The sequence below is a fragment of the Oryza brachyantha genome, chromosome 1 (assembly GCF_000231095.2).
Source record: "Oryza brachyantha chromosome 1, ObraRS2, whole genome shotgun sequence".
Lineage (NCBI taxonomy): Eukaryota > Viridiplantae > Streptophyta > Magnoliopsida > Poales > Poaceae > Oryza > Oryza brachyantha.
Genome location: NC_023163.2, coordinates 17,972,020 through 17,999,891, shown reverse-complemented (window position 1 = coordinate 17,999,891; position 27,872 = coordinate 17,972,020). Strand labels below are relative to the sequence as shown.

At 42.0% G+C, this 27,872-nt stretch overlaps 4 protein-coding genes across 4 annotated transcripts; 1 reads left to right on the top strand and 3 right to left on the bottom strand.

Moving 5' to 3' along the window:
• Positions 1–5,710: 5,710 nt before the first annotated feature.
• LOC107303677 (ervatamin-C-like) lies at positions 5,711–7,741 on the top strand. Its single transcript, XM_040529592.1, has 2 exons — positions 5,711–6,195; positions 6,906–7,741. The coding sequence occupies exons 1-2, from the start codon at positions 5,751–5,753 to the stop codon at positions 7,517–7,519; spliced, it is 1,059 nt and encodes a 352-aa protein (XP_040385526.1). The 5' UTR covers positions 5,711–5,750; the 3' UTR covers positions 7,520–7,741.
• Positions 7,742–7,877: 136 nt separating this feature from the next.
• On the bottom strand, positions 7,878–10,819 carry LOC102709035. The gene is made up of 3 exons (XM_006644301.3): positions 10,420–10,819; positions 10,157–10,268; positions 7,878–8,200 (listed from the first exon to the last, which is right to left on the bottom strand). Exons 1-3 carry the CDS (start codon positions 10,802–10,804, stop codon positions 8,071–8,073), a joined length of 627 nt encoding a protein of 208 aa, XP_006644364.1. The 5' UTR covers positions 10,805–10,819; the 3' UTR covers positions 7,878–8,070.
• Positions 10,820–14,561: 3,742 nt separating this feature from the next.
• Positions 14,562–16,280, bottom strand: LOC102708858 (adenylate-forming reductase 06235). Its single transcript, XM_015841890.1, has one exon. The coding sequence runs from the start codon at positions 16,278–16,280 to the stop codon at positions 14,562–14,564; it is 1,719 nt and encodes a 572-aa protein (XP_015697376.1).
• A 5,935-nt stretch (positions 16,281–22,215) lies between these two features.
• On the bottom strand, positions 22,216–27,010 carry LOC102708579 (GDSL esterase/lipase At1g28570). Its single transcript, XM_040525408.1, has 5 exons — positions 26,370–27,010; positions 25,467–25,676; positions 24,299–24,447; positions 23,943–24,219; positions 22,216–22,999 (listed from the first exon to the last, which is right to left on the bottom strand). The coding sequence occupies exons 1-5, from the start codon at positions 26,641–26,643 to the stop codon at positions 22,695–22,697; spliced, it is 1,215 nt and encodes a 404-aa protein (XP_040381342.1). The 5' UTR covers positions 26,644–27,010; the 3' UTR covers positions 22,216–22,694.
• Positions 27,011–27,872: the final 862 nt, after the last annotated feature.

Below are 27,872 nucleotides of genomic sequence, written 5' to 3'. Positions count from 1 at the left end.
ATTTCACGAGTTTGATTTTGAGTAATTTTATAGTCTTTGAAAAGTTATCAAGAAGTACCAAAATTCTAGTGTAAAATTTGATACCTCTAGGTACATACTCAAGTACTATAAAATTACTCTTTAATTTTAGTCCTAGAACGATAAAATCGGATATGAAAGTTTCCTCGACTATTAAAAGTGGCTTGTTTTGACTCAGTGAGTGATTTAGAGGGTGGCTTTATTCTGTTTGGCACATATGCAACACGTTGACTTGGTCTTTATCTACACGACACCTATGTGGCAGCTTACATGGTGTACAATCACAACAAAAATAAAGAGATATAGTGAGATCCACATTAAGTGATTGTACTTCATCTTTTTCCTCCACCTCTCTCTTCTTTTCTCTCGGATTGATCCTTCCTTCTTTGCTTGTGCTGGTGGTGCTTTCCCTCCCACAACACTTATATAGGAGGAGTGACAGAGCTGAGGAACTAAGGGGCGATGGAAGATTTGAGAAGTTGAAGACAACAATAGCCTCATGCCTGCTGGATCTAGGCCATGGCAGGTTGGAGTGCATTCTTGCCCACCCATGATCCTGCCGGTCCTGTATATGTGGATCCTACGACAACGGTGACAAAAGGGTAGTCGATGCATCGTATATTACCCACGCCCTGCGGCTACCTCTTCCGCACTCTTCTAAGGAAACCTAGGCTGGCACGAACCGACTTTAGCTAACTTTCCCCTTCACAGCCACACTGGAGATGATGGTTGTTGTTGCAAATGGCCACAACGTAGGGCAATCTCAACCTGCTCACCTTAGCTTCATGGTGACCCTTCAACTTTTCCCCTCCAATCACTCTCCACTATTAGTGGTGGCTTTGGAGGTCCAACTGACCCTGGAATAATTAACTTTTTGTAACTCTTAGAAATAGCACTAACATATTTGTCACTGGGCCCGCATGTCATAGATACTTGAGGGCCCATGTGTTATAGACAGCGGGTGGTAAATATGTCATGTGCTATTTTTAAAAGTGGCAAAATATTAAATGCCTCACTGACCCTTTGCTTTATACCCCATGCTCACTCTTCACTCCTATTTGTGGCTTCGAGCTTTACGGAAGCCTTACGCACACAGCTGAGACGAAGAAGAAGAGACTGTGGCAGCAGGGGTGGGCTGCTGGAAGAACAGAGTTCAATAGAGGGATGAAAGAAGAGGATGGAGTGCTACTAACATCTAGGATTCTAGGCCCACCATGTTTAATATAATTTTACTACGATGCCACTTAATCGCCACATCTGCATCATATAGGACAAAAACAACCTCCAAAACCAACCAGGAAGTCAAAATGAGGCGGTTTTAATAGTTTAGGGAGTGCTCATATCCGGTTGTTCAGTTAAGGGACTAAAATCAAACTCGAGCAATAGTTAAGGGACAAAAAACACACTTTTACCACGGTACAAACATGAAAGCTGTCCACGGCCCATGCACATTTGGCTCCGAGCCTCCGACAGCCCATTTAGCCCAGGGTATGTGTATCCCACGAACGTTTGCTAAAATAGCCTTTTCCTTGGTCTCTCGTCGCGTGCCCGTTGATCGATCGGATCCCATCCCATCAACCTTACAGCATAACGGCACATCACGCGCGTCCGCATATATGTGACAGCAATACATCATGTGCCACTCGGGCGCGCAAGTTGCGCTGCTTAACTCGGCTCGTCATTGCAGTATATATATCTGCATGCAGATGCAGGCCGGGGGTAATGACAGGTTAGTCACTGCACGCAGCACGCAAAACCGATCGCGTACGTTCCCGCACGCCGCGCGAGTTTTTCCATCCACGGACAGCAACTCCTCCACGCCCCCCACCACGAATTCCCTAGCTCGATCGATCGATCGCCCCGGCCGTGCGTGCATATATCCCTCCACGCTACCGCTAGCTAGCTACCTCGTTTTCCCTTCCATCACGTTGCCTGCGCGCGCGCGTGCATGCCGGCGCAGGCGCAGGCGTGCGCGATCTTGCGACGACGGCGGCGCAAACGGGCCGTGTGCCCGCCGCCGGCCCGTCCCTTGCGATCGCTTGCTATAGAGACAGATAGAGACGGCCGGCGGCTGGGACAACACGCATGCAGCCCACGAACGTACGCAACCAGCATAATGCGCGCGCCGCCAAGAGGAAGTATCATCATCAGGGATGGGGATGGGGAGTACGCACGCACGCATGCATTGTCAGGGATGGGGATGCATCGACTTGGTGCGAGCAAACGCAGGCAGTGGATGCACTCCTATCACCCCCCCCCCCCCCCCCCCCCCCTAGCCGGAATTGGGATTCGGATGGAATCATCCTCTTGACAATGAATGAAACCGGAACCCCACTAAAGGAAAAAGTGCCATAGCCCATAGGTGCTGGTTTTCATCCGGCACTAATGCTACATACCAGCACCGATGGCAAATTTAAAATCGACGCCTTTAGAGCAAATCTAACAGCTCATCCAAATTTCATCATCCATATTGTCATTTGTATGATCATCCAAAATAGATTCTCTATTCATATCATGCATCACTCCAACAAAACATCCATTTTGCATCACTCATATATATATATATATATATATATATATATATATATATATATATATATATATATATTATTAATAGTTTGCAACCACATGTTCTCATGTTGATACTGCTCTCTACTCTTGTGATTGGATGTTGAAATATAAATGGAGATGTGAACATCCAAATTTGGATGACCTCTCTCCAATTTAGGTCACTATCTATTTTTGCATGATGGGATGCATGATCTGCTGAAGCATGTTTTTTTTGCTTCAATCATATATTTTCAATATGGATGATGAGATGCATGAGCTGCTGGGTTTGCTCTTAGTTTGGCAGCAAACAAAAAAAAGAAAAAACTGGCTGAAGAGAGCCCGACTAGAATTGAGCTGGTTTGCCCTAGATTCTCCTCAACAAATCCCCAAATACGCCGCACTCCCACGAATCCCCAAGTCGATTTGTAACAAAAAAGATAAAATAATCCCAAATTATTTCTCATCCATAACAAACTGTGTTCTCAAATACCAAAAATCAAAAAAGTTGAATCAAAATATTTGGCACAAATCATAGTAATTGAAACACGAACACTCTTCGTTGAAGCCCACACTAGCATCCTGGTAGGAGGGGAGGGACTGGTGTGTGCCAAGATAGGAGCTGGTGTGTGCCCCACAGTGGCATGCACTCCATAGCAGAGATGCCCTTGCCCCCTCAGTGATGCGTGCATTTGCCTCCATCGTTGACAACACTTCTACAACCACTGGTGACCGAGCATAGCTCCCCACTATTGACGCGTCTCCCCCTTCTCCTCCGCCATCACCTCCTTATGTGCTTAGTGGCAGGCAGTGTTAGAGCCAACATTGGCATTCGGCGGTGGGTCGCCACGTAGCAAGGTGACGAGGCTGTTGCTGCCAGATCTCTAGAGGGCTCGTCTTGGCGTCCATAACAGAGAAAGAAGAAGAGAGAGAGAGGGCTAGAGCTAGGTGGAGAAGAAGTGGTGGGTTTTGGCAGTGGCAGGGGGTGGGGGAGGGGCAGGGGACGAGGAGGTGGCTGAGGTTGAGGAGGATGCAACGGAGTAGGGTGAGAATGAGCCGGCGTGTGGCGATATTGAGAGAGAGAGATAGATATGCGAGAGGGAGAAGATAAGGTTAAAACGAGTAAGATAACGTTTGGCTCAACTCTATTGTCAAACGTGCCAGTTATAAAAAAGCGACACCTATATAATTTATATATTATAAATGATGATTTTATAATAAAACGATACCTATAATATATTGGTCCCGGTATTTTAATCAATAGGCACCTATATTATATATTATAGATATTTTTTTATTTTTATAAGGCACCTATAATATATTGGTATCAATTTTTTAATTTTTATTCTATAAAAACAAAAACCCTCATAGGTATCAGTTATATGGAATCCACCATTTATGGAACCATCACCTATTGAGGGATTTTGTGGTAATATGGCCGAATCACATGCGTCGCCATCGGCGACCGATATGGGTGCTTTGCTTCCTCCATCCTCATGTTGAGATAACGATATCCATTGTTTAGTTTTCCACTCATGGTGATAGTGATATTCATCGTTTAGTTTGCCGGCTAAAAAAAGAATCTACGTCGGTAATGATCTTGATCGTTGCAGGTTAATTGTTAGACTGGTCTATGGCTGTGTGCATGCATGGTTGAGCTTAATTAGAGTATCGCGCATTGGAATTTTTTTGGGTTGATTTGCTAGCTCCGGAGCTGGTCGGCATGTTGCTTCGCTGCCGGCCGGCTTGCTTACGGTGGCTCCCACTTCCTAGGATAGGATCAGCTAGTCTTTTAACACAATATATAGTGGACATGATATAATTAGTTTATTTTGCTCTAGGTTGCTACAAGGGATGAGCTTTTATTGATTTATCCTTGCCACTCTAGTCATCGACATCATTTATCATTGCAAATGATATTTGTAGGTAGTGTTTTTTCCTAGTTAGTGGATATTTTTTATATGTGGTTGGATCTAGGGCTGTTCCAACAAACTTTAATTTTTTAAGTAGATCTGATAGGATCCACTATACCGAACCATTTAGTTTTATAACTTTATCGAATAAGGATTCAATAGCTGAAGCTGCTACTAAACAACTTTTTATATTACTCGCAACAACATAGACATATCATATGGACCAAAAGAGCATATTGACACAATGAATAAACTTGAGGAGCATATATCTTAGGCAACCCATCCAACCCACGGAGCGAACGGTGGTGCTCACACACACCGCGTAGCCTCCACACGTGGTCATAATCCACACGTGGTCATAAGTGATTCGGAATCAAACATGTTGATCCGAAAAAGGAAAGAGCCGCTCTTCATGAACAAGTGTTCACAACATTACTAATCTACTACTCTGAACGGCTTAAAATATAACAACATAGTATACGATTAGACATCACATAATATTAGAATTTAGAGTTCTAGATATGAGAGTCTAGATTCGTAGTGCTCGGTGATGTTTATGTTCTATTTAGTTCCCAAAAACTTTTTCTAAAAACATCACATCGAATCTTTGGATATCTAAATGGAGCATTAAATATAGATGAAAATTAAAACTAATTACATAGTTATGAAAAAATCGTGAGACGAAGCCATAAGTGCTACAGTAACTAACATGTGCTAATGATAGATTAATTAGACTCAAAAGATTCATCTCGCAGTTTCCAGGTAGAATATAAAATTTGTTTCGTAATTAGCTAAACTACGTTTAATACTTTAAATATGGGACCGTACGCACTGATGTGACCTCTCCCCCAAAAAAATTTAGGAACTAAACGGGGCTTAATCATGTCCTGTATATCTGGGAACGAACCAGACAATTATGAATTTTAATTTATACCTGTACGCCGCACCTACTGTTAACCTAAAGAGTTTCTTTGGTCTCTCTCGTTTCACTAACACAACAGTTGATAACTGAAGTACCGAAACCGGTCTACGGAGCCTGCTAACCCCAGCCGCGGTCACACGAATTCGGCGGTCGCAGTCAATCCAATCAACCATGCACTGGCGCATGCACCAAATCCACCGTTGGGTGCACACCACAATAATGCAGGATGGACTGACCCGACCATCAACCACGCGTCTATAAATTCGAGGCGCATGCGCCACGATCATTAGCTCACAGTGGCAGGCCACAGGCGAACGAACAACGCGAATCAGCGTGGGAAAGAAAAAAAAATGGCACGGGTTGTTATGGTCTCTCGCCACCTTTGCGTCGCGGCGCTGCTCGTTGCTACGGTCGCCGCCGCGGCGGCGCGTGGGGAGCCGCGTCATGCTCGCATGGCCGCGCGGCACGAGCGGTGGATGGCCAGGTTCGGGCGCGCGTACGCGGACGCCGCCGAGAAGGCGCGGCGGATGGAGGTGTTCAGCGCCAACGCGGAGCGCGTCGACGCCGCCAACCGCGCGGCCGGCCGCGCCTACACGCTCGGGCTGAACCAGTTCTCCGACCTCACCGACGACGAGTTCGTGCGGGCGCACCTCGGGTACGGCCACCTTGCCGACAATGGCACCGCGCCGGCGGCGGCGGCGGCGGCGGCCTCTCTGGATGGCCAGGACGTGCCGGACAGCGTCGACTGGAGGGCTAGCGGCGCCGTCACGGAGGTCAAGAACCAACGCAGCTGCGGTGAGAAACACCATCCACACGGGCACGAACACTTTAGTGATCGTGGGGTGACACCACAATGACATATTTCTATAGTCTTATAAAAAATAGGCGACGATGGATGACGGTAAATCTACTGTCTATCTTACCACCAACTCATTTCTATTCTTTGAAAGGAAAAATGAGAAATAGTTTTTAGCACACGGGTGTATATATCCATGTGCTTGTATGCAATCTTGATAGTTAGTAAAAAATATGAAAAAAATTGAAGATAGATTAATATGAGTTATATGACTCTACAAACATGCAAGTTTAAATTCAACTTCTACAAGTCGTAGCAAAAAAAAAAAACAAATAAAACTGAAACTAAGTATACGCATAAAGTATACGCATATTTATAATTGTTTTTGTTATTTTTTCTACAACTTGTAGAAGTTGAATTTAAACCTGCATGCTGGTGAAGTGAAATAACTCATATTAAACTATCTCCTCAAATTTTTTTATATTTTTTATGACTATTTAGATGACATGCAAGCAACGGATGTACCTACACCCATGTGCTAAAAAATTGTCTTCAAGGAAAAATATATAAAACCATTTTATTAACTCTATTTTGATATCATACTAATAATATTTTTTAATAAAATTTTGTTGTAACGTGTGAGCGATACGATAGTATATATATGGATCCCTCATGTACATACATGCGTGCGCGGCTGGGCGCGTTGCAGGGAGTTGCTGGGCCTTCGCGGCGGTGGCGGCGACGGAGGGGCTCGTCCAGCTCGCCACCGGCAACCTCGTGTCGCTCTCGGAGCAGCAGGTGCTCGACTGCACTGGCGGCTCCAACACCTGCAGCGGCGGCGACGTGTCCGCGGCGCTCCGCTACATCGCCTCCAGCGGCGGGCTGCAGACGGAGGCGGCCTACGCGTACGGCGGGCAGCAGGGCGCGTGCCGCGCCGGCGGCGGTGCCACGGCGCCGAACTCGGCCGCCGCGATCGGCGGCGCCCGGTGGCGGCGCATGAACGGCGACGAGGGCGTGCTGCAGACGCTCGCGGCCGGCCAGCCGGTGGCCGTGGTCGTGGAGGCCTCCGAGCCGGACTTCCGGCACTACAGGAGCGGTGTGTACGCCGGGAGCGCTGCGTGCGGGCGGCGGCTGAACCACGCCGTCACGGTGGTGGGCTACGGCGCCGCGGCGGCGGACGGCAGCGGGGAGTACTGGCTGGTGAAGAACCAGTGGGGGACGTGGTGGGGCGAGAGCGGCTACATGCGCGTCGCGCGCGGCGCCGGCGCCGGCGGCAACTGCGGCATCGCCACCTACGCCTTCTACCCGACCATGGACAGCTAGCTCAGCTCAACATGCAAATATATAGAATGCAAAATGTAATATGTGTGGGCGTCTGGCTTCTAAACTGATAAGCCATTAAGCCATATAATCATATATAGTAATAGGTATAATCTTGATCAAATGATCATTGTATCAAGATATGCAGTTTAACGAAACTAATGTTGCTATCCAAGGGTGCCAAACGGCACATTTATAAGTGAAAAATAATTTATGAATATAAATTTTATGTATCCTTAGCGATCTAAAAGTCAAGGCTGAAAAATAAACTTGGGTAAAAAAACCCCATAATCAACTTTAAATTTAAGGCTGAAAATTCAAATTTTAGCTTATAAACATAAACAAAAGCAAAAAGATCAGGGATGCAAGATATATTCATTTATCAGCACAGTAAGCTGTGAGAAGTTCAAGGGAAGGAATGGAGTAAAAATGATTTTATACACGTGCAGGAAAGATGGTTTCAGAACACTAAAGACATGCTTATATTACATAGAAGGTTTTCTTCTTTTTTTTAACTGTTCCAACGAACAACAATTATTCTAGCAACGGTAACATTAGTAGCCAACATAAACCGCAGCGTTCACTATGTAGCAATCATCGTTTTTATCGCCCATTGCTTCTAGGCATACTCCACTTGAACAGATCATCCCGCCGTCTACTACCTCAAAGCTGATAATTTTGCCACTGCAAACAACGAGAAAATAGTATAAAGGTGCTATGGATTCTTCATACGTAATAACGTAAACCAAACCAAGATGCACGCTATCAGTGTCATCAGATTACGGCTGCAAACAGGTGCTAATTGTCATTCTGGACAAAAGAGATACATTGAAAAATCTTCTAGTCATCAAATATCTCAGACACTCTTTGATTCCCAGTTGTTCTTAGCAAAGAAATGCTTACATCGAAGCAGCTGAGTCCAGGTCCAAGGCACAATAGTTAATTCTGTTAAGTTTTTTTTTCCTTTCATATATTCGATCATGCCTACTGCCCCATCTAATATTAATGTAAAATGCAACCATGAATGCTAATATATAGGTAAGTCATATGGATGCTAATATATAGGTAACTTTTGCCCCTCAATCTTAGTAACATTTGGATGGCCTCCTTTGGCCACCCAGGTTAATACATAGGTAAAGTTCCTGGCTATGAAATATGAGACCGTATAGCAGTCTTTGGTATGACTGATTTCTATCTCAGCAAACATCACACAATACAATATTGCAATTATTATCTGTTAAACATTCGTGCAATACTAATGTGAATCAATTTGTCATGCCAACGTGGATTTATCTGCTTGTAAATAGTTAGAGCAAAATATTATAGCTTGCTACTTTAGCTTTTGTCTAGGATATTGCCAACTGAACCATGTATATTTTCACATCTGAAGGACATTGTGCTGTACTGGTGCTGAACATTTCAAAACCCTCTTAGACCGATCTCAATGAGAGTTTCATAAACAATAAATAGGATACCATGTAGACATTTTTGATGACGTGGCAAAGTATTAATGAAGAGAGAGATAAAATGAGTTTCATGCAGATGAAACCTTCTATGCACTGTTACCTAAACAGCTTGTGTTTTGTATATAACCTAGGAAACAACAAATGATGAAACTATGTATTGAGAGAGAAGTGTTTTATCCTAGTTTCAAACTTTTTATATGACATGTCATTCTAGGTAATCGTGTTCATGAAACTTACATTGAGGATGGCCTTAGACAGTACCTACTACTTTCTTGTGTTCTGCTGCATTGCTACTTAATTAAAGATGGTATATCCTTTGCTTAAGATGGTTGATCAATTTTAGGACGAAGTTTTACAGAAATATGATCAAAAGGAAAAGCAGGTGATGAAAGAAAAAAAAAAGAAGCAAATAGGCTAAAGGGTGCAACCATGTTAACCCAGGGTCATGGAACTACAAGGTTCTGCTTTATTATATAAAACCATTTCTTTGTTAGAGATCAAATCTTGTACAGCTAGTCAGATACACTCAATAAACATTCAATTTGAAGGTAAAAACATTGCATAGCCACATTTTTGAAAGAACAACTATAACACATTAAACATTTTATTCCAAATCTAAGCCCTTGCCTGCCTTTATGCAGGTGATCTTCAGGGGGACACATTGGAATCGCTTCTGGGTCTTACTACAAAAAAACTTAACAAGGAATCGGATGAAGTGGGCATGCCGTATTCTGGACAATCTAATACAGTCAACAGCTTAATGAAAATCATTACTGACAGAACTAGTGAGCAATGCTGGGTAAGAGGATCAGTACTTGATCTTGCCATATGGTTATGAACATAATCACAGTTCATAATGAACGGCCCTACTCAACAAATAAACATGATTGTTCATGTTCCTATACAGCACAATTGCTCACCATGTCCATGTGTGGATCTAACCTAGACAGTGCAATCATACCGATGCACAAATTTATATTTTCTTTAAGCCACTACACTCAGAACCAACCAAACACATGCTTACTAAACTTATAAGGGCTACTAAATTCTTTTACCTGATACTTAATTAACAGCACATTACATTATAACATTGCATCCGTTTCTGATTGAGCGTTCCAACCAGAAGATCCCAAGTTTTAAATAGGCACAAAGAGAAGACAGAAGGAGCGCTCACTAGGGGAAGACGGCCTTGACTCTCTCGACGTCCAGCAAGTGCTGCGTTGGCCTCGGCACCCCAAGCTTGATCTGTAGCTTCATCTGCTCAGTGTTCACCCCAGGAATGGACCCTTCATACAGGCAGCCACACCCCCAAACATATCAGTTAAGCGACGGTAGGGGAGAAAGAGCGAAATTTTGGCGTGCCGATGAGGTGTTCGACGGAATGTCCCACAGAGAGAGAGAGAGAGAGAGAAGCGGAGCTGGGAGAGTGGGGGCTACCACTGCGGAAGGCGGGGATGGAGTTGGAGGTGATGGCGTCCTTGCAGGCGCGCACGGCAGCGGCGGTGATGTCCTGTCCGTGCTGGTCGTAGCCGACGCCCATCTCCACGAACAGCAGCTTCATGGCCCCCTGCGCCTGCCCCTCCCCGCCACCGCCGGCCTGGGGCTGAGGAGGCTGCGCTGCCTCCATGGAAGAGGAGGCGACCGCTCTCGCTCCTGCGGCCGTCAAGTCCTCCGGCCCGCGGGATCTGACCCGGCGGCGTTGGAGGGAGCGGGATGGCTGGTAGGAGAAGGCGGCGGCGGAGGGGAGCAGCGGTGGTGGTGGCGTTGGTTTGGTCGGGCGGAGGAGGAGACCGCTGGGGGATGACGCCGCTGAGATCATCATCCTTTCTCTGTTTCGATTTGTCGACACAATAAGAAAAATATATCAAATACTATCTTCATGTTTAATTTTTTTATAACCTTTAACTATTCATTTTATTTAAAAATTTAGTATAAATATAAAAATGACAAGTCACGAATGGTTAAATGTTAAAAAAAGTCAAACATCTTGTATTATGAAACGGATGGAGTACCATTCACGGATACGTAATTCTAATAAATACTACTATCATTCATGAGGGTTGTTTTATCAAATATGTATACAAAATATTATTACTGTTAGGACTTAGGTTCCGTCGGCAGTCCTCTATTAATAAGTGCTATAGGATGAATATCATATGTAATTGCATGAGATGGATGGAACCATAACGACGATGACATAGAACAATGTCCGGTTGTACATAATATTTAATAGAACGTACACTTATCAATAACATTGTTTTAGACGTAAACGTTTATCAATAATATTTCTTACATTTTCTCTTACACAGTTAACTCATATGGTAAGGACACAAATATAGGTACTTGCTATAGTAAAGTCTGTGCAGAGATAGAGCATGTGCTACTGCCTCTATTTTAAAATATAAATATTTTTAGGTTAGTATAGACTACAGATATATTAAAATACAATTTTAGTGTTTAATTTTGAAATTTAAATTAATTATATTCCCTTTCTAACCATCTGTTTCGTTCTAAAATGATTCAAATGATTAAAACCATGAACATCAGTGCATGGATGCTTATACCATGGTACAAAACATGAAACATATAAACTATTATATTTTAAAATAGAGCGAATAAAACCTATAGTAATTTACTACTAATTGCATTTATTTACATGCTCCTCAATTTTTTTTATTTTTTGAATCATTTTAATTTTTAATCATAAAAATAAGAGAAAATCTACTTCATACCATTGAATTTACATCGATTCAATGATCTGTCATTGACTTTATCAAGTTCTAAGATATTCCCTCGGTTAGCAGTTTTCTTTACAATATATGATTAATAATCCTATGTATTTGTAATAAATGTTCAAAATGCCATTTAGATATACATGATTGACTATTAATTTATTATGTTAGAAGATCAAGAAAATTATAAAAAAATTTGCTTAGTATCCTAACAAATCATTATAGTTGGTAGGTATCTTTTAAGATCGAGAAAATATTTTTCCAAAAAATAAATTATGAAAACTAATCTTAAAAGATACCCACAAACTACAATGATTTGTCAAGATGTTAGGCAAAAAATTTCATAATTTTCTTGATCTTCTAACATGATAAATTAATAGTCAATCTTGTATGTCTAAAGGGCATTTTGGATATTTATTACAAATGCATAGGATCCAAGGATATATTATAGAGAAAACTGTTAACCGAGTGTATATCTTAGAACTCGATAAAGTAAATGGCAGATCGTTGAATAGATGGAAACTCAATGGTATGGAGTAGATTTTCTCTAAAAATAAACACTCATAAAATGGCTTTTTCTAAAATACAAGGATGTCACTCGAATGATAATTCTAGTGATATTTTTATAATCTTCTAGTGGTAATTTTACAATAACATTACGAACCAGTGGCAAATTTCCTAAAACTTAATTCTAGATCTTCAACATTTTAACAACGTTACCCCATCTAGCATGACTCTACACCAGACGAGGATGACATTGTTAAAAGTTCAGACCTGGAATAAGTTTGTTGAGTGTTTAGAATTAAAATTAAAAATTAAAATGTTCAAAATATGACAAAACTCCCTAGAAATGGTCGTATAAATATAAATATTCATGTATATATAGTTTGAATAGGTTAGGGCGTGTTTAGTTAAGGAAATTTTTGGGTTTAGTTATCATATCAGATATACAAATAAATATTTAAAGTATTAAATGTAGTCTAGTAATTAACAAAATAAATCATAGCTTCTGCCAAGAAACTACGAGACCAGTTCATTAAGCCTAATTAATCTATTATTAGTAGATGTTTGTTGTAGCACCACATTATTAAATCATGGCGTAATTAGGCTTAAAATATCATCTCGCAATTTACGTGCAATTGGTCTAATTAGTTTCTTTTCCAATAATTAATATATACTCCATGCATATGCTCAAATATTCGATGTGACAAAATGAAAATTTTTGTTTGGAAAAATAAACAGGGCCTTAGCAAATTTGTGCCCACAACGTCATCATCATATTAAAGTCACTCCTAGCAGATCTGGAAAATTCGAACATCGACATCATAAGATGCGTACCGACGAACTAATATATATAACTAGTTTAGCTATAGGTTATGTCAAAAATCCCGCTACCATTTGATCCTAGCCTTGCTATGCTAGATTAGGCCTTGCACACTTCTAAACCAAATTACTTAATAGAGTTTTAGTATCTACAACTTATTAACTCGCATGCTATACGTAGAGCTCAATGATATATAAGGGATATATTTTACTACTTTGAGAAACATGTACAGTTCGAATATCTACTACTTTGAGGTGAAATGTTTACGGTTAGGGGCAAATTAAGGTCTTTATGCGACGTGCTACAATGTCTTAAGAATACGGAAGAATGTTTAAATGCATACATTCTTGTTCAATGATAGGAAAGAACACAGAAGACACAGCTACATTTAGCTAGGTACTACGTAGCAAACACTCCGTACCTTCCTATTTATCTGATCTAAAATATACGACGTATTAACATTTTATATGATCTTTAATTATATACTTTAAACAATTTTTCTCATATATATATAATATATTGTCGATAACTATAAAATTAACATCACGTGAAAATATTTTTAAATACAATGTAATAATACTACATGTCTCATATTAAATACATATATTTTGAGTACAATTTTAAAATGTTGATTTTTTTAAAGCGAAGACACATTATATTTTTGAATAGGAGTACTTGACAATATTGATCGGTGTTATTTCAACTTTGATGAGACTTTTAAATTGCCTCAACAGATTTTGATGAATAAAAAATGTATGAATTTATTTAGTATGCAACGTATTTTTGATATATTTCAAGATATAATTCGTTGACAAAATAATGAAGATCAAACTTTAAATATGAATAACAACCAGCGACAGCTATTTGGAATTAGAGGAATACATGAATTTTATTTCTACGTCCTTATTTTGACGGTACCAAATTACCGCATTTCTTAGGCATTAATTTTTCACCATCTGCATCAGAACTGCCAAGTGTTATTATATGCTCCAGTACGTACAGTTTTGATACACAAAGTAAAGGGTCAAAGAAATAAACAAATAGTTTATAGGTTAAACTTTTTTACGTGAGTTCTTATATACAGAAAGTGAAGGGTTTAAGAGCTAATGTCAAAAAATAAACTACATTAAAGATCCTAAAAGTAACTGTAATACTTCAATAAATTTTTGCAGCTGTTTATTTACTGAGAGCAGGTACAATAGAAGGCTATAAACCAGATATAAATATATTTTAAAGATATAAGAGAGTAGAGAAGCGTAGTGAGCTACTAATTTATAGCCAGTTACAGCAAGACTTTAAGACACGGTGTGTATATAATATGTGAGACTATATATTAATGTTTTGTAGGTAACTTTCATATAAGTTGACTATTAAATTAACAATCGAGTTAGAAGTTGACTATAATAGTGAACTTGCTCTGAAAAGCAAACGATGGAAGGTAGAACTGTTCTCCCCCCCCCCCCCCCCCCCCCCCCCCTCCATCTGAAATCTTCGTGTTTTACTGGTTCCGAAAAGCATGCAAATCAGGAATCCCAGATGGGGCCAAACGCCGGCATGCCGGCCTTCCTGCACCCGCTCACCACGTCCCTGCTGCCCTCCGGGTTGCTCGTCACCACCACCACCTCCGCGCCCCACCGCCGTGCCGCGCCCACGGCCAGCTCCCGCACGTCCGGCCGCCCCATGACCGCCGTGTCGTGCACCACCACCCGCCCGGCCAGGTTCTTGCTGCCCGTCACCGCCGCCTTGATGTCCTCGCCGTAGTTCGCCTCGACACCCTTCGCCACCCACACCAGCGACAGCTCCGCGGGGGTCGGCTGCATCAGCAGCGACAGGAACACGCAGATGCCGGAGCCCGTCGCCACCATGGTCGCCCGCCGGTACATGTTGATGAGGTATGGGAGGCCCGCGAAGCGGACGCCGCGCACCCAGAGGTGGCTCGGCGGGTCGGTGACGAGGCCTCGGGTGAAGTCGCCGACGGCGCCGGCGAGCATCGCGTGGGTGCTGCGCCCGTCGGAGATGATGCCGAAGGCGTGCCACTCGGAGAGGGGCGACCGGCTGATGCGGCCGAGCAGGCCGGCCTTGACGCCGCCCTGGAAGGTTAGGATCGACGCGTGGGTGGACGGCGCGGTCACCGCCACCGGCACGCGGCGCACGGTGAGCCACGGGAGGATGGTGAAGAATGTGATGGCGACCGCGAGCCAGAGGTCCTGGCGCCTCGCGAGGGCGGCGCCGGCGAGCGGGACGTAGGACGTGGACTGCTGGTCGTAGCCGGCGGAGAGCACGACGAACGTCCAGAGCAGCGCGAGCGCGCTCCAGCCGGCGAACCGGTGCGTGCGCTCAAACACGTTGTGGTGGAGGTGGCGCACGAGCGGGAACGCCGCCATGCAGGAGAGCGCGAGCAACCCGAGGATGGACGACGCGACGGCGACGATCTCCGGCGGCATCGCGTCGCGGTGCCGCAGCGCCTGCACGAGCGCGTACACCAGCCACGCGACCGAGGACACGCCGCAGCCACTGTGGACACCGCCGAGTGACTGGAGGATCGCCGTGACACCGGTCTTGGCGACGACCGGCACCCACGGCCGGCCGAGGAGCGCGACAGCGAGCCAGAACACGCCGCGGAGCACCGCCTCGGAGCGGCACAGCGTGAGGGCCAGGATGTTGCCCATGGAGAAGACGGCGGCGTGCCTCTTGGCGTAAGGGAAATGGCCGGCCGCCGCGACCGCGAGCGCCGCCGCGTTCAGCGCGACGCAGAGCATGAAGAGGCGCTTGTACACGGTGAACAGCCCCTGGTCGAACAGTATGACGCTGAGCCTCGATTGCCTGGCCGGCGCCGCCGCGGCCTTAACCACTGGTTTCACGCCCACCTCGGCGGCAGCTGCCGCGGCGACACCCATCTCGACGTCGTGGCCGTCGTCAAGGACGGACACGCCATCCTCCTCATCGTCGCCGACGACGTCGAGGTCGCAGAAGTGGCTACTGGCACGGCTCCGCGACCGTCCAAAGCCTCCATCGCTCGCCGCCGGAATGACATTCCTAGAGAACGAGGAGTAACGGCTCGACGACAGAGGCAGCCAGATCCACCTGCCGGCGGTGCTCGGGGCAGGCGCCGGTGGCGGCTCGGCAGGGCAGACATCGACGGCGAAGGGGCTCGGCGGCGACGGCTTGAGCTCGAAGGCGACGCCACGGCAGCTCGAGAACTTCATCATGGGTTTCGTTGCCATGTCGTCTCGCCTATCCATGGCGGGAACCAGAAAGCTCAAGAAACCGAGTTGAATTAGCTAGGGTTTGGTATCACCTGTGGTGCGTAGAATCGCATGTATTTATAAGCAGCTGAAGCATGCATGCATAGAGAGATAGAGAAACTGTTTTAAATTCTTAGTGGACGTTCCCCCGTCGTCTATTGCATGCTATCTAAATAGTCATTAAAAATATAAAAAAATTATGAAGATAGATTAATACGTGATATATGTAAATTAAAATATGACTTCTACAATCCATAGCAAATAGAACAAATATATGATTGTGAGTATATGTATACTATTTACAATTTAATTTGTTATTTTTGTTATGAATTATAGAAGTCATATTTTAACTTGCATGTTTGTGTAGTGACTTATCACATATTAATCTATCATTACAATTTTTTTCATATTTTTATTACTATTTGAATAACATACAATAGACGAGAAAACAACGAGAGTATGTACCCTCGAGAGTTTTCGATCCACACTCTAGAGAGATAGCTTAAAGCATGCAAGTTGGCATTACAATTTAAGAAGTGGGCAGGAACTAGGGAATATAGTTTTTTTAACGACTAAATGTCATTTTCATTCAATAGATCGGTGTTAAAAAGACTGTACAAGCAAGTACAGTAGCAGGCTATAAACTAGAGTATATTTTAAAGAGAAAAGATGGGATAGAGAAGAGAAGTGTGCTACTAATTTATAGCCAACTGCAGCACGAGCTCCAAGACACGGTGTGTATATGATATATGAGATCATGTATTAATGTTTTATATGTAACTATTGTATGAATTGACTATTAGATTGACTATGGATGAATTGAAGATAGTAGTATAGCCAACTACTAGCTATAATTCATCTATAGTCAACCTAATAGCCAATTCATACAATAGTTGTCTATAAAACATTAATACATGGTCTCACATGTCATACATACATGGTGTCTTGGAGCTCGTGATGTAGCTAGCTATAAATTAGTAGCACACTCTCTTCCCTCTTATCTCTTTAAAATATGTATATAGCTGGTTTATAGCCTGCTATTTTACCTGCTCTAAGAGCAAAGCTAATAATATAGCCAACAAGCTAGCTATAAGACTTCTTATAGTCTTCTCTTAGCCCACCCATATACTTGTTAGCTCTTCATTATTAATACAGGACCCACATGTCACTCTCACAGAGTTTCTTGGTTCTTGTGTCCGAACTGGCTATAAGTTTACAGCCAACTTACACTCTCTCCTTCACATAAGCATATAGCCAGTTTATAACCTGCTATTATACTTGCTCTAAGGTAATTTGTACAAAAGTACACGGCCCGGAATCTAGCTAGGACGATCCAGTCTCCTAGCTTCAATGCTCCCGCTAGGTCCCAGGTTTTGGTTTCTTCCTTAATTTTTGCCAGCAAGCTGGCCACTGGGAGCTCCTTTTGTTGAAATGTTCTTCTGTTCCTTTCATTCCAAATTTCCTAGGCTACTAGCAACATGAGAGAGCGTTTCGGGGCTTCTTTCGTATTTGCTACCAAATACAAATATAGTTTTTTTTTTACAAAACTGATCAAAACCTAGCCTTTACACCCAAAGAGTATGTATACGGTCAAAGATAATGTATTCTTGTTGTAAAATTCCAGGTTTCATAGGTTTGTACTGTATTTGTACTATGGACTTTGAACTTTTCCAACGTTTACTACTCCAACTGTTCAATACTCCCTCCGTTTAATAATGTAAGATGTTTGACTATTTTACTTGTGAAGTTTGACCATTTGTTTTATTCAAAAAATTATAAAAATATTATTTATTTTTCTTATGACTTACTTTATTATCAAAAGAACTTTAAGCACCACTTTTCATTTTTTTATATTTGTATTAAACTTGTGAATAAGACGAATGATCAAACGTTGCAACTAAAAAAGTCAAACATCTTACATTATAAAACGGAGGTAGTATATGTGAAGGTGTGTGCTATCTTTTGGCTTATTATGGGATTAAACAAAACAACATATTTGCAAATTTAAACTATGACAATAAAAAGCCAAGGCTAACAAAATAAATTATGACAAAAAAAACCTAAAATCAACTTTAAATTTAAGATTAAAATTAAAATTTTGATTTATAAAAGCGAAAATACGAGGGCGGAAGAGTCTCTTCGTACTATCTTTATCCAATCGGTACTGTATTATCACTTTACACTGTAGTATTAGAGAATATGTGCAAATATGAACCCGGCAGTTCAACACAATACGACATAAAAACAAAATGATATTTGATTGATATATACACCTTTCTTATATACTTCTCTGAATTGAGAAAGTGGTGGCCAAATAGTTGCAACAATATACTTCTTTCGTTTTAAAAGATAATAATATCTAGGATTTGAATCTGGTACCAAAATATAAGCATTTCTAATACTGAATATTCAGAGTATTATTTATTACACCAATTATTTACCATTCAAGATTGTTCCTATTTGCTATCCCACCTACACTTCCACCCATATCCATTTATCATTTATTAAGTGACATCATAGTTTTTTATTCTTAATCTTAATATCTATTATATAATCCAAAAAAATTATATTTTCTAACATGGGTAGTATATATAATAAAAAAAATAATATTTAGGCCTTAGAAGCTATAACCTATCATAATTTATATATTTAAGGAGTGTATCACAAAATTATAGAGATTCGACACCAAATAGATAAATAGATTTAAGCATAGTATCGCAAAACTAGCTACAAGTTGAGCACCAATTATATCCCCAAACTACAGCTTTTACAATTCTAGTAGAACATTAGCGGTAGAGATCTAGACTATGAGATTTATAGTCTTGTGATAACATCATGTCTATAATTTTACAATTCTCCAACTTAATGTAGTTTAATTCATGATAAATTGCAAATATATAGTTTTGGGATGGACCATCATAAATATATAATTTCGGAATAGTTTGGTCAAAGCAGACGCAGTTTTACAAAATTTACACTCTACTACCATATCCATTTAGTTTTTATAATTTATAAATCTTTTTAGTTGACATTTAAGAAGTGATAACCATCCAAGAGCACATGCCTTGTGTAAGATGTGAAAAATATGTTTTTTAGGTAATGAATAGAAATCCAACCTTTATACATACATGTGATGTACACAGCTAAACGATATGAATATCTAAATATAAACAACCCGCTATATATGGTTATTTTCCTTTTCTAATAAGATGCTCGTGTATTGCAATGGGTCTATGTATAATTATGGGTCAGTTTTAAGTGCCCATGTAATCATTTTCTAGGTCTTTTAGTGGTTGGTTGTGCGTTGTGCAAGAGGGTAGGGTAGGGGGAGGACACGTGTGTTGAGAAGGATGATATACTGCGCATTTCAATTTGTAAACTTATTGATGAAAACACTGGCTTTTAATTAGTATTACAGGTTTAGTGTATGACTTTTATAATTCATAGAGCACAATTAATTTATCAAGTAAATGCATGGTTGTACAAATTAGAGTACCATGCAACGTCTAAAATAATCCGATCAAAGGTTCACCACAGCTAGGGCACTGCACTGTACTATATGAGTACAATGTACAACTGTTGAAGTATACTTGAACAAGGAGACAGAGAGCCAATGGTTGTTTACCTCATTGGTAGCAACAATTAATTAGTATTGCCATATTATTTTAACACCAAGTTGTTGCACTTGTTACAGTACGTCACCCTTGCTTGGTTTGGAAATATGGCCGAATTAATCAGAACAAGGACGAAAAAGGGTGAGAAGATGATGTTGGATATACCTTTGGTGTTGCATTTTGTTGCCAAATTAGCAGTGTGTATCGAAATATCAGTCGGTTTTCACGAAATGATTTTCTAGTAAAAAAAACTAGAGCAAAACCACACTGGTAAATTAAACAATCGATATATTAATTCCACTCAACCAGAAATTCACACTCTCAATTGCATCCACCATTCTCAACTGAACCCAGTTTTGTACTGAATTATCATCACACAGTACTGTTGCAGAAACTTCCATACCATTTTGTTTTGTAGCATAGTTTCAACTTAGATTAATTATACTAATATACTGAATGCAAGCTGTGGCTTGTGTACATATCTAAAACTCTTTAATTAGGTCCCAGAAATTCCATAGAAAAAGATTGCAGCTAGGCACGTACCAGATGGCCCGCCAGCAATGGCCAGCATCCGCATGTCGGCATGCATGTAAACTTGTCCTAGATGTAGCTGTAGAAGTTCCAGCATAGCCTACACGTACAATATATCCAATAATAATGTGCACTAATCCAGAATGTGCATCAAGATGCATGCATCTAGCAAACGTGTGAAGATATATAAAAACCATCATTACATTATAGGAATAAGAATATATAATTTGTATTTACATACTTTTTTTAAGGGAGTGGTAGTATTTGGAACAGATTATTCACCGCTAGGTAATTACCTTGTATTATCTACTTGATTATAAGCATAAATTAAATATTATGAGAAATGAACTTAACAAATAATCCTCTAGTTTTTTGAAAAAAAAATCATATTTAAAAACAAATAAATAATCCGTGGCAATGATCTAGCAAAAGAACCTGGTTGATGAGTTAAGACTATAAAAACCTCCATTAGAATTTCAGTGTTCAACAATATAACTTTATTTTGGTTATTAATCTTCCATAGGCCCCGTTCGGTCATCCCACTAGTTAACTAAGTCTCCCTCGCTTCCCGATATGCTAAACGGTGTATTTTTTGCAAAAAATTTTTATAGGAAAGTTGTTTTAAAATTTTATATTAATCTATTTTATATTTTTTAAATAATTAGTAATTAATTAATCATGTACTAATCTATTACTTCATTTTTCGTGCCAATACATAAGTTAACTTAGTCACCCCTCACGAACGCCCTAGTTGAACATGGGGCCTAACTTGTGAAAACAGAAACTAGTAGTAGTAGCATTCAGCAAGTTGAGCAGGTTGCTCTACCGATTTTTCCTTCAGGAATTGAAACCAGAAGTCTATACAGTGTTTTTTTCCCCCTTCAGCAATGAAAACATTCGGAATTTCTTCAATAATCCGTGGATCCAATGAGGCCTGAAAAGTCTTGCTGTGTTGAGACTTCTCCGTATTAATTCTGACAAGACCGAGCTCGTGATCGTCTATTCGTCTTCTAATGACTACTTGTCCTACTGCCATTCAGTCAGGGTCCAGGACATAGGCGTGTTTAGTTAGGAAAAAAAATTTAGGCTTGGTTGTGACAGTAGATATAGATATATATGGATACACATTTGAAATCATCTCGCAATTTACACGTAATCTTTGTAATTGTTTTTTTTCAACATTTAATACTCTATGCATAGGTCCAAACATTCAACATGATAATATAAAATTTTTTGTTTTGGGAACTAAACAGGGTAGTATATTGGCTGATAGAAATTCTTCGCTGCAAGGAGCCAGCAACTGAACTTTCTATGTTATGCGCTTCAGAGCGAACGTTTGCAAAACATGAAAAATTCAAACGTGTGATTGACACAGTTATCGGCACGTATCTTTGAAACAGTTACTGTCGACCATTTCAGCGGATGAAAATATGATCTCACATTTTACACCGATAATTTAACCCAGCATATCAGGGTAAAAAAATGAATTGAAATGTCAGGAACAACAAGTTTCTGCACGCCACCAGTTGCCACCCGAGTACCTGACCAAGTTGTGTGAAGTTTGGAGTTGTGTGGGTTTGTTGGTTTGGCCAACCGGAGTATTTTGTTGCTAAGTAGCCGGTGACAATTTCCTGTTCCTGATCAACATGACCGCAGAAGATGAATCAACTCTGAATATTTGGCAACTAACAGGTCAAAATAATGAGATGAATGGTGCCAGAATTAGCCCTCTGTAACCTGACTTTGACATTTGCACTCAAAAAAAGTATGTAGTTGGACACGACACGATCTCTTTTAGACAGGAGGTTCAATTTCAGATATGAAAACACTGCAGGTGCAGGGTGATCATATGAAGCAGACTGCTGAACAAGCAAAGTTTAAGTACATGTCTTTGTTATGAGGAAATCAGGATTTAGTACTGAATACATTGCCGTTTTGGAGATGAATCATAAACTGTTTTTTTTCTATAGTAGAGTATGTAGCATGGTAACTTGAACAGACTGAAATATTGACTATACGGTATACTTTCCATTTCCCGGTGCAGTAAGTTTCTGGGGAACTAAATGAGTTGAGCAAAGCCATGGACATGGCAGTTGTAAATCTCTGCTCTACAAAATCTCTTTTCTACTTATAGCAGAAAAATGGATTTGAGAAGTACAAGATCCCCAACCAGTGCGCTTCTCGACTTTGAGAAGTGTACGAGGAGATGGGGCCTGTTATATCTATATTGCTCCTTAATACTCTACATGCCCTAGAGCTCAGTAGATCAAATAAAAGAGCTCATAGCGTCGTATGTTACAGTGTTCGTCGGGTTATCTGTACATTGATGAAGTTGAGAGACTTTATATTCTCCACCCTGACAAGTTTCTGAAAGAGGAGGAATGGCGTATGACCCAAGCACTCCCTGAATGATAATTTTGTAGGTTGCCTCGGTGAAGTGCAGACCATCCCATGAAGTGTACTTTGATGGGTCAGAGCAGACCACAGACCCAGGGTGTCCACACAATATTGACGGAGAACAATTGTACGGAGCATCACTTCCACAACACGAGTTCAGCGGGACAGTGAAGCCTGCAATGGCATGAAGATAGTCAGATTGGAACTATTGGCATGCAGAATGTGACTAGTGAACCTTATGTTGTAAGACTTTGGCTTTTGGATGTGTTGCGTGGATACGTCTAACAGCCTCAGGCTCTCGTATTGAGTAATTGATAGGTATTAACACCTCATGATTAAAAACAACTTCAACCATGTTCAAGCATGCATAGGCTTATGAAGAGAAGTGCAAGATTAGTTTAAATCCCTGCTTTGTGGGCTGCAGACTGTGTTGTGTCATCAATATCACAGCCACCTAAAGCCTACACAGCAGAGAAGAAAACAGGTATCTGCAACTTAGTCTTAACACAGGTAAAAGAATACCTATTTACATCATCATCATCCGTGAACTATCTAATATTATAGTGCTACAATATTCTAATTTTATAAATCATTAGTTACTTAGTGTCCTTTGTTAATCCATCATCCACTACCTAAAGCTAACAAAGTACTCTCCATCTGTCATCAAAACAAACACATCTTTGAGAATCTGAAGATGTGTATGTTGTTGGCATGCATGAGGCAACTTTTAAAACTTTTTAGAATATAAAAAAAATAAATGAGTATATGCTAGCCATGTTAACAGTTTTATCGAAATTCCAAAGTCTAACCTTTGCTCAACTCATGGAATCATTGAGTCCACAAAGGCTCATCAGATTTAGCAAGGCTCGTATATCATTAAGTGCCAAAACAGGCTATAGGCAGTCAAGAATGATAGGCATAGGTCGTATACCATCTATCCATCTTGCTTAAAAGGCACATCAGCCTTTTCCTAATGAAAGTTCATTCATAAAGTGAATGCAATGCAGGCCAGGTACGCCTGGAAGTTTTGAAGGGTCATTTAAATCGACTAATTATCAATACCGCTTTATGATGTGCTGTGTTTTTTTAAAGTGTTTACTTGGAAGGTGGAACTTACCAAACTGAAGTGGAGCGCGAAATATGTTCAATGCAGCACCATAATAATCAGCATAAATGATGGATACATCAGGGTGAAGATTCCTGAGCTTCTCCAGCTCCTCCTGAAGCAACCGATTATGGTACTCGGTGAATTCATTTAACCACTTAATGCACCCTGTTTTTTCATCATAGTAGTCTTCCTTTTGGCTTGGAAAGATCGAGAGATACAATGGGACACAGCCTATTGGAAAGTTTCCTGGAACAACTAGTTTTTTTGCTCCAAAGTTTATAAGGTCCTGCAAAATTGTAAACAGTGAACACAGCCAAATACAAATTTGCCACAGCACATAAATCAGTGGCAGGTGACATACATACCGTTATAGCGGAGGTTATGGTACCAACAACCTTAGGAACAAGCTCATGTAACTCATCAAGAGATTTCCCTCTGACAATTAGATGGTTGTAATCATTCCCGCCTACCTCTCCCACGAGGAAAAGCGACTTGGACATTACATCACTGAGTTCTGCACAGACATAGACATTAATTTAGCAGGCATGTAGTTTGAAATTTAAGTGGAAAACCCTTCATCATATTTGAGAATAAAATTAAACTGGTGACTTTGGAAAAAAGAAACAAGATAGGTTTTTGGTAGGAACTAGTGAGGGGAAATCAAAGATATCTCGTATGTTATTCTAAGGTGGATCATTCATAATAGGTTTTATGAATGGTATTGAGATGTTCAATAAGTAGATTTTGTAATCAGTTTTTGAGCAGCTTATTCATCGCATGGTTGAAATGGATTATTTGCTCTCTGCTTGAAAAATACGTTTTCTGAAGAAACTCTGTTTTATTACTTAGACCACTTGTGTTAAACTATTTCTTAAAATATTTAATTTATCCCTATAAATAAGTAGATAATCCATGACAATAATCTGCCTAATAATCTAAATCAAACGGAGCAGGTGTACTTCATCAATTTTGGAATTATGGACCTGGTTTTTTTTTGTCTTATCATGCATGTAATTAAATACCACTCCTGAACAGTTAGACGAGATAATTTTTCTAAATGGTGCCTGCTGGTTCCACATATCCTACTCCTTGCGTTCAACCTGCACAGAAAGCTATCCCATCACATTTAAGGACACTAAATGTTTTCACCTTATCAGAAGACTCCAGGTAGTAGTTATGCATTTCACCTTATCTAAGGCTCCAAGTATTACTTATGTAGTGCCATTTAACAAGTGAACTTTAGCTTCTAAGTCAACTAAAAACAAATTTCTTGCTTGCAAGATGCAAAAGGACAAGAGGCAAGTCTACTAAATGCAGCAATTTGCTCATAATGTACAACCATTCTGGCCAGTAGGTGGCCAGCTCATCAGCACGGTTTTCAGCATGTTTGGCCACTATTTACTGCATCCACTGGCATGCTGTGATGCCACGTTCGCATGTTTCCTCGACATTTACTAACGCAAGGTAACGGCTCATGCACCGAACAGTGCATCCGGCACAGCACAAACAAAGAATTCAAGCAAGGCGACGTACCGGACTCTGACGAGGCGATGGTTGGGAGCAGCTTCTTGAACCACTGCATCTGCTCATCAAGGGAGTGCGGCGTCCACGTAGGCTCCACGCCACGGTCCCGGAAGAAGGACCCGTTGAGGGCGGTGGCCCCGCCGACCGCAAAGTTTGCGCCGTTCCGGAAGTCGCCGCCGCCCAGGTAGGGCGGCACGAACGGCAGACCAAATGCTTCCGCTGGCCATGAAAAACAAAAGAATGTTAGTGCACGCCAAGGACAAGAAGCTAGTGACAGCAGCAGCTGCTATGATGCACGCAAGAACATCAAGAAAGCCACCCAGAGAACAAGTACCAGTACTAAGGACACACAAAAATTGCGAAACCTGCAATAAAAGTGTTGACAACGTGAGTGATGTGAATGCTGATTCAGTGGTGGTTGGAGCTACCAATTTGTGTGCTTTGTTCAAGTGACGATGCCATGCCATCATGGTCTGTTGGTTGGGGGAAACTGGTGAAGCGAGAAGCTACGCAAGCTTTTGCGGATACGCCTATACAAGTGTGGGTGTTTCGCATGGAAAATTCTTCAAAACATATACATATCAAACAAACATTTCAAACGATGATGGTGATGATCGGTGAGACCAATCAATAAATTGGCAGCCCCTGTAAATTTATGCCTTGTTCTTGATCGAGAAGTGAGACCAATCAGTCTAGCTATGATATAATTAAGTCAAAAGAAAGGAGAAGGACGAATCGACCGTTCCATTTACCACCAAAACGTAGGATAATTTTCACCCGGCACCAACGGAATAAACAAATAGGATGGGGAAGAAGCGAAGAGAGGGGGGGGGGGGGGGGGGGGGGAAGGAATCTGTAATAAACAATAAAATGGAGAGGAGGAGGAGGAGGTGAAAGTGGGGGTGGGGATACCGAAGAAGTCGAGGAGGTTGCGGCCGTCGGAGTAGCGGCCGGAGGGGCGGCCGAAGAAGGTCTGGCCGTAGGGGAGGCTGCGGGCGGGGTCCGGGAAGTCCTCCGGCACGGAGAGCAGGAAGTTGCCGGTGTCCGTCAGCGAGTCCCCGAAGCTGAATATCCTCTCGAAGCACACCCCCACTCCTCCTCCCCCGGCCTCCGCCACGCCGCCGACCACCGCCGCCACCGCCACCGCCACGACGACGGCGATCCGCGCGTCCCCGGCGAATGCCATCGCCACCCCAGGGACACCCGAGCCGAGCACCGCGATCCACGCAAACACCAATACGACGACCGCCCAGCCGGTGCTCTCTCTCTCTAGAGGGAGGGGGTGGCCGCCGTTGACATGGGAGACAGGGAGGGAGGAGGAGGCAGAGGTGGTCGCGGTTTTAAAGGGGATCCGGACGACTCGCCTCGCTTGCCTTTGCCTCCGTCGACTGGGAAACGTTTCGCTTCATCATCCTTTCATTTTTTTTTTCTTCCACCTTTTCTGCTTTTTTCCCCTCTCTACTAGAGTACTAGTACGGGTTTTGCTTGTGTTTTTTTTTCTGGGTTTCGGGAGGCCCCACCTGTCAGGCATCTTCCTTCCCACCACCACGCGGGTGTGGCGGGCGGCCGCGACCCGGTGATCGATCGTTCTCCGCCTCGCGGGACAGCGATTTCCTTTCCGCCGCGTTTGATGATGATGCGCCGTGCGCCGCGGCTCGGCGAAAAGACACGGGAGGGCTTCCACCACGAGGTGAGGTGAGGTTAGGTTTTGGTTTGGTTCGGTTCGGTTTGGCGCCTTTCTTTCTTCTCTGTTGGTTTCCGGGTGTTGTGTTGTGTTGTGTCCCTCCCCGAGTGGGCCGGTCCAAAGCCAAGGGAGCGCGGGGACGTGGATGGATCGGCGAGCGTCACACGACACGACACGGGGTACGACGGCGGCGCGGTTTGCCTGCGTTGTCTGTTTCGGTTCCCTCGTTTCGTTCGAACTCCAGGTCCAAATCCAATCCAACACGACGAGACGATCAAGGTTCCGCCGACTCCAGCGTCGTCGGCCAACGCCATGTCCTTCTCTCTCTCTCTCTGCTTAAGAGCATCTTCAAAACACATGGATTTTTTTAGAAAATAGTTTAATTCCATAATTATCTAAAAAAATCTTCTAAACGGAAGAAGATGTATTTCGGACGCATATACATAATACACCATGTCCATCCTATTAAAGGGCATAAAAATAATGGTTGATTTAATCCATGCCATGCAAAATACCGTTTCAAAAATATACTAATACTAGTTTGTTTCGTAAAACTAGATGGATACCACCGTACTATGTTAAAATTAGAATCGTGCCACTGCGTTCATGATTTGTATCAAAACAACTCCGTTAGCCCCCATTAGACCACATGCACTGACAAGGTGGTCATCCAATATCCAATACTGTGCTTAGCTTATCGATTTTGTGCACGTGCCTGATGATGAGGACGG

Bases quoted from the DNA above. Each gene is read 5' to 3' on its own strand.
- LOC102708858 (XM_015841890.1), bottom strand. From the start codon at position 16,280: ATGGATAGGCGAGACGACATGGCAACGAAACCCATGATGAAGTTCTCG.
- LOC107303677 (XM_040529592.1), top strand. From the start codon at position 5,751: ATGGCACGGGTTGTTATGGTCTCTCGCCACCTTTGCGTCGCGGCGCTG. The intron at 6,196-6,905 runs GTGAGAAACACC...GGCGCGTTGCAG, and splicing joins CAAGAACCAACGCAGCTGCG to GGAGTTGCTGGGCCTTCGCG.
- LOC102709035 (XM_006644301.3), bottom strand. From the start codon at position 10,804: ATGATGATCTCAGCGGCGTCATCCCCCAGCGGTCTCCTCCTCCGCCCG. The intron at 10,269-10,419 runs GTAGCCCCCACT...GCCTGTATGAAG, and splicing joins CATCCCCGCCTTCCGCAGTG to GGTCCATTCCTGGGGTGAAC. The intron at 8,201-10,156 runs GTGAGCGCTCCT...CGTTGTTTGCAG, and splicing joins GTCAAGGCCGTCTTCCCCTA to TGGCAAAATTATCAGCTTTG.
- LOC102708579 (XM_040525408.1), bottom strand. From the start codon at position 26,643: ATGGCATTCGCCGGGGACGCGCGGATCGCCGTCGTCGTGGCGGTGGCG. The intron at 25,677-26,369 runs GTATCCCCACCC...TTTCATGGCCAG, and splicing joins CAACCTCCTCGACTTCTTCG to CGGAAGCATTTGGTCTGCCG. The intron at 24,220-24,298 runs GTATGTATGTCA...ACAATTTTGCAG, and splicing joins CCATAACCTCCGCTATAACG to GACCTTATAAACTTTGGAGC.